Here is a 6,577-nt window from a genome sequence, read left to right as displayed (position 1 = left end):
GGCTCACACCTGTCATTCCAACACTTTGGGAGGCTGAGGTGGGAGGATCACTTGAGGTCAGGAGTTCAAGAACAGCCTGGGCAACATTAGCAAGACTCCGTTGGCACAAAAATAAAAATTATAAATCAGCTGGGTATATTGGCACTTGCCTGTAGTCGTAGCTACTTGGGAGGCTGAGGCGGGAGGATCGTGAGAGCCTGGGAGTTTTAGGCTGCAGTGACTACACTCTAGCTTGGGTGACAGAGTGAGACCCCTCTTCCAAAAAAAAATGGAGGCATTAATGACCTGATGGGAAGGGCCTGTCAACCATGAGCTTCACTGTAGCGTGATCTAGCTGGGCCATTTTACTGGGGAGCCCCAAAGTTACTAGCTTTAGTTCCGTCATCTTGAGATGATCAAATAACCCAGAGGAAGCTCTTCAGTGTGATGCCTGAGGCTGGCCGTCAGCATCCCAGGAACTGAGTGGGCCCAGAAGGCCCTAGGTGGTCCACACCTGGCGCATCCACATTCTGTACCGTCCGTTGTTCCTGGTGCTCCCGGTTGCGACACTTTGTTTGAGACACACTTTGTTTCATCCTCTCCAAAGAGAGTACTTCCTCTTCTGCTAGAATGGGAGAAGGCACTGGAGAGCTCAGTGCCTCTTAAACAGCTTTTCAGCTGTACCTCCATATTTCCCCGTTTTCACTGCTAATCCCTGAGCCGTGTGTGGCGTTCGCAATGAAATTTGGGGGAAGCTCAGCTTTCCCTCCCCGTACCCCTCTCCCTCCCTCTCCTCCTCCTGCTCCTCCTCCTCCTTCTCCTTTTTTTTTGATTCAGGGTCTCTCTGTTGCCCAGGCTGGAGTGCAGTGGCAGGATCACTGCTATCTTCAGCCTCAGCCTCCTGGGGTCAGGTGATCCTCTTGCATCAGCCTCCTATGTAGCTGGGACTACAGGCGTGGGCTACTATGCCTCAGCTTATTTTTTATTTACTTATTTATTTTAGTCAAAGTCTCACTCTGTTGCCCAGGTTAGAGTGCAGTGGCACGCTCACAGCCACCACACTCCCGACTCGCTGGGCTTAGACAATTCTTCTGCCTCAGCCTTCCAAGGAGCTGGAACCACAGGCGTGCACCACCACGCCTGGCTAAATTTTCTTTTTTTAATTTATTGCAGAGATAAGTTCTTGCCAAGTTGCCCAGGGCTGGTCTCGAGCCCCTGAACTCAGGCAATCATCTTGCCTCCGCCTCCCCAAGTGCTGGGATGATGGGTATGAGCCACTGTGCCCAACCCCTCTCCTCTGTGCCTCAGTTTCCTCACATGTAGATAGTGGTAACAATACTTCCTACCACACAGGATTGTTGGAAGGGCTAAATGGACTTGCATATGTAAAGCACGTATGATATTTAGACCTTAAGTTAAATGAAGTAGTCCCAGAGGAGTACCTGCTTCCCCCAGAAGTATTAAGGACGCCTGGAAATCTGATTTGACCAGCTTTATTGGCCCGATTTCCTTTGATAAGACACCGTATTTCATCTCCTTCCCACTAAATTTTTATCAAATTTTACATCTAGAACTATTTTCTTCATGTTGCAAGTTTGGATTTTCAGGTTTATGTTCTCTCTACATGAGGATCAGGTGAACTTTAGGCAAATTCACTCACTGCTGACAACTGTAGTGTAGTGGAGGCAGTGCCACAGTGGAAGGGGACATTTTCTTTTGTGTAGAATGGGTTTGTGTCAGGAATCGGCAGTGGCTGTACTAGGCTATTGGAATTTGGATTCAGTTACAGCCAGAGAACCAGCTAATCCCAATCCAAAGCCTCATCAGAGGTCACTCCCATTATTACCTTGCTTATCTCTGACCACTTGACTTTCAGACAGTTCATGAGGGGCCTGGACAGGACAGCTAGGAAATAAGGCCCCCAGGAACCACTTGCAGCTGCCTGTGAATATCTGCCTAAAATTTCTTTTCTGAGATGTAGGTGGGCCACATCTCCTAAAGTCCTAGTGGCCCTGCTCCAAGGTTTAGGATGAGGAAACCTTATTCACCTTTGTCCCTATGTTGTAGTGGAAGCTCAGTTGCTCTTTGTGGAGAATCCTGGCTCTATTCTCAAACTTGGTGAGGACAACCTCTATTTATTAGCTTATTTCTGTAGAGGACATGGAATGGAATAGATGGGACTGATTACATCCATGGTAAAGCTAACTCAGGGCTACCATAGTCAAGAGGCAACCTCTTTAGGCCTTCTGTGTTTATCTGTGGCTCAAGTATGTGTGTCACAGGCAGAAGCAGAGTGGAGTGTCAGAGCAGCCTGCTGGCATTCCTGGGACTGACACTGGACTTGCAGATCACTTTTGGTAAGGGTGGGAGAAGCACAGCACCAATGGGATGGTGTCACCGACACTGAGTTGTGTCACACCCACCTCCCTGCACTTCTGCCTGGTGTGCATTGAGGTGCCAGTCAGCTTGCTGTCCCTGCTGTGTTATTTAGCCTCGCCCCCTCATCAAAGAATCACATTGCTTTCGGGCCTCCGCTCTTCTTGTTATTCCAATGTGATGGCAGGGAGCCTGCCTAGCTTGGACTCAATTTCCATAAATAAAGAGTCCCGGGGTCGGTGGTAGTTGGTATGTTCTTGTCTCGGGGTGACCTCCACCAGCTATGGAAGGCAAGCTGATGATGTTGGGAAAGCTGAGTTGTGGGTGAGCCAGGATCAAGGTGATAGTGAACTAGATTTCATCTTCTGGAACCTGGGGTCATGCTTTCAATAACTCAACTCAGTTTTCGCCCCTGGCGCAGTAGAGCCTGGAAGGAACACCTTGCACCTCAGGGTGGGGATGTCACATGATGGGAGGGGTGTGTAAGTATAGGATCTGCTAGCAATTCCCCTCCTTTTCCATATGTCGCTTTGTGAGTGCAATGCAGACTTGATGGGAGGCCAGGGAAGACCCCCAAATAGCTCACTGCCAAGACAGCTGGGGAAGCCACTCTCACCTTGCTGAACTCAAGGGTAGCAAGAGCATGAGAGGCTCAGGCTCCATCTATTACACATAGAGGCTGGATTTTTCAGTGAGAAGGGAGCAGCACCCACTCCCTGGGGCAGGGGCTGTGCCTGGCTCCTCCCTGCCCCTTCCTTAGGGAGACAAACCCCTCCAAGCCCTCCGGAGGTGACAGCCAGCCAGCGTGCCTTGGGTGAGCAAGGGCTGGACCCAGATCCCTTCCTCCATGAGGATGTTCTCACTCTTCCTCAGCACCTTGGCTGGTTGCGAGGAGGAGAATGTGGCCACCAAGGCTGAAGAGGCCTGGCAGGAGAGGCCTGGAGCCCCGAGGGGTGGCCAGGGAGTCCCAGCTGTACCCACCGAGCAACCAGCAGATCCCAGCACCCCAGAGCGGCGGAGCAGCCCCAGCGGACCCGAGCAGCTTGTTGGCCTGGAGAGCAGCGTGGGCAGGTAAGGGCAGCTGTGCTGGGCTCCTGCCTGCTAGAGGCAGTGTTTCTGTCAGGGGCTGCCACCCAGGTGAGCACTGCCTCCCCCCACTCCATGCCTATGCCTGGCACATGCACACTTGGGTGCTCAGGCTTCTGCTCTGTGAGTGAGGTCACAGAGGTGATTCCATGGGCCTGGAGTGGCATCACAGGTGTAAGAAGCCCAGACTAACTCCCAGTGCGTGGGGCCAGAGGGAAGCCTGTCTGCCAGAGTACAGGTGCTTTACAGGTGGGGGTCCCAGGAAGGGCAAGGGCTGTGTGTGTGTGTGTGTGTGTGTGTGTGTGTAAAACAGCATTGTGAGAAGACTGAGCATGAGAGAATGAAAAAAGCATAAAAGTGCAAAAGAGGGATGGAGAAAGCAGAGAGAGGTTGGAGCGAGAGGAACAGAGCCATGTAAGCTGGCATGATAGAATGACATAGGATGTAACTGGCGATGTGCTGGCATGTGTCAGCATGCCCATGACTGCAAGTGACCATGTGGCGTGGGCATGAAGTTTTCAAGTTATAGCCCTCTGAAGGCATCTACCTACTGGCCCCAACACCACGTGTCCATCAGCTACGGAAGCATTCACAGGCTGGTGATTTGCAGGAGCGAGGAGAGCTCTGACCATGTCTGTGGATACACAGGCCAGAAATGCTCGAGTGGACAGCCAAGACTCTCACAGTCCCAAAGGCTGGGGATGGTGGAGTCCTGTGGGGAGTCGGCCATGGTCATGCACAGGGCCTGTGGCCGCCCTCACAGGGCTGAAGTAAAAATGGTCACCCCCTCTGGGGGCATTGCAGATCCACAACTGGTTACCTAGGAGGTTGTCTTTAGGGCCACACTCAGCTGCTAGGTGGCAGGTTTTCCTATTTAAGAATGCCTAACCCCCGTCCTGGACTCCTGGGCTCCAGGCCCCATAGGGGCCCCATCCAAAGCCACTGAGTCAACAACTGTGGACCTCCTGCCACATCACATGGCTTCCTGCATTAGTCAGGGTATAAGAAGTGCAGCCCACAGATGAGGGAGGAGGTGACTCCTGCTGTGGTTTTGTCTTTGTTTGTTTTGCAGGGGTGGTGTTGGGAAGGGATTTCTTTACAGGCACAGTGAGCTCGGAGCTGGGTTGGGAAGGCTGAGGAGGATTTTGCCAGACAGACATGCCAGAGAAGCTATTCCAGGTAGAGAAAGCTGGAAACTTGCAGAAGCCTAGACGCCCCGGGACCGTGGAGTCAGGGCAGCCACAGTGAAGGAGGGCTGATCAGTGGTTTGGCAGGAAGAACCACCGAGAGGAGGCTGGGCAGACACCTGCTCCTAGACTGAAGAGTGTGGCCCACATCCTGAGGGTCCCAGGGGCCACTGGCAGTTTACATGCAGGAGAGTGCTGCAGCCTGACTCAAGTTAAAGGAAGAGCCCTCCACTGCCAGGGGATCATGCAGGAGGCTATTTGCTTAGGGTGGTGAGGCCACAAATGGTTTTGATTTATTGAACGTAACAGTGAGGGGGAAGTGGGTGGATGGCGACAGAAAGTAGCCAAGGGTGAGGAGGTGGGGGGTGCCATGCAGAGCAATGATAAGGTCGTTGGGCCATGTTGAGTTGCAAGTGCCCGCAGGGGATCCTGATGCACTGCAGAGAATCGACAGGCTAGAGAGTCAAGAGCTGTGGGCTTGAGCTCATAGGCAGTCACTGACAGGAGCCGGGAGGCTGCCTGGACAATGTCTTTGGTAGCCAGTGTGCATCAAGCATGCCTTTTCGGCTCCCCTGCCAGTGCCCAGGGCTGGAGGTCCAGCCACATGGCTCAGGGATGCAGATGGAGCCTTCCTTTCAGGCCGGACAACTAAAGCCTTTGGTTCCAGCAGCTGCTATTCATCTTCATTTTCTACTCTTCTTTTGTCTCAAAGAGGAAAGCGGGGGGAATTCCCTAAAACCCTAACCAAGTATATAAAATGAAAAGACGTAAAAATAAGAGAGCAGCAAAGGCAGATGAGCCAGAATCCTGGCAAATTCTACTGAAGAGTCTTGAAGGGTAAGAGGAGCTGTGAAGAGGTACTGAGAAGGAAGTTTTGCATCATCAGAAGCATCAAGAAAGAGTGCTGTCATGGAAACCAAGGCAGACTGAGCGAACTTCCCTGTATGCTGTTGACCCTGAAATCAGCCCATCAGATTTGGTAATGTGGAACTCATGATTGTCTTGAGGGGAGCAAGTTGGGGGAGCAGGTGGATTATGGTGGACCGAGAGGGAGCTGGAGATAAGGAGGTGCTGTTGGTGGGGTGCACAGACCTCTAACCTTGGCCATGGAGTGACAGATGTGGGAGGGGAAAACAGTGAGTGCGTGTTAGGGTAGGGAGGAGGCAAGATGGTTTGAAGCAGGGGAGTGACACGGCAAGAGTGGGCTTTCTGGTGGCACTGAGAAGGGTGGACGAAAGCAGGCTAAGTGGAGGCAGGGGGCGGAGCTAGGGAGTGGTGGCAGTGTGACTGGGTGGACTGTGTGACCCCTCTTGGCCCAGTAGCTCCAACCTGTCACTGTGCTACCTGGGGCCCAGTCCAGGGAGATGATAAGCTGACAAGGGTGCAGCTGTGGGCAAGTCCCCTTTCCAGGCCTGCTGGGTTCCCTGTTTCCAGTCTTTGGGGCTGGTCACTGGCATGGCATCTCAGTGGGCCAGGTTCATCGGGAAGGGTGAATGATGTCATGGCACCTGATGCGTGGCATTCGGAGTATGTGGGCTGGAGGATGGAGGACCACTTGCTGCTAATCGTCCCAGGCAGAACGCAGGCCTTCAGTCCCAGGCTGGGCATGCACCAGGACGACGGCCACAGGGTATACTTTTCTAGTGCACGAGGCAGGCAGAGTGAGACCCTTCCAAGACATAGGAAATGATCACAGCAGAATTGTGAGGGAGAGTGTATGAAGTGTAGGAAAAACCCTTGTCAGTATTTTCAGATGTCTGAGTTGACCAGGCTAGGGTCTTTGAGAGCCCAGACTAGGGAATAGGTGGGCCATTCTATTTCATATGGAAACACAGGAGAGGACCAGTGCTAAGGGTAAAACCTTCGGCCACAGGAGATTGAGTTTTTTATCCGCATAGCAAGCTTTAACTTTTTTTTTTTTTGAGTTGGAGTCTCACTCCATCGCCCAC

General features: G+C 52.4%; 1 protein-coding gene across 1 annotated transcript in view; it reads left to right on the top strand.

Annotated features, from left to right (window-relative positions):
* ZNF185 (zinc finger protein 185 with LIM domain) overlaps positions 1-6,577 on the top strand; it is a 53,684-nt gene that overhangs the window by 26,695 nt on the left and 20,412 nt on the right. The window contains exon 17 of the mRNA XM_008065045.2: positions 3,229-3,426. Coding sequence (XP_008063236.1) covers positions 3,229-3,426 — 198 coding nt within the window. The remainder of the gene's footprint in view (positions 1-3,228; positions 3,427-6,577) is intronic.

Source organism: Carlito syrichta, unplaced genomic scaffold (genome assembly GCF_000164805.1).
Source record: "Carlito syrichta isolate Samal-C Ts95f unplaced genomic scaffold, Tarsius_syrichta-2.0.1 Scaffold308141, whole genome shotgun sequence".
In the NCBI taxonomy this organism is placed as follows: Eukaryota; Metazoa; Chordata; class Mammalia; order Primates; family Tarsiidae; genus Carlito; species Carlito syrichta.
The sequence above is the reverse complement of the archived record's forward strand: the minus strand, read 5'-3'. Positions and strand labels throughout refer to the sequence as shown.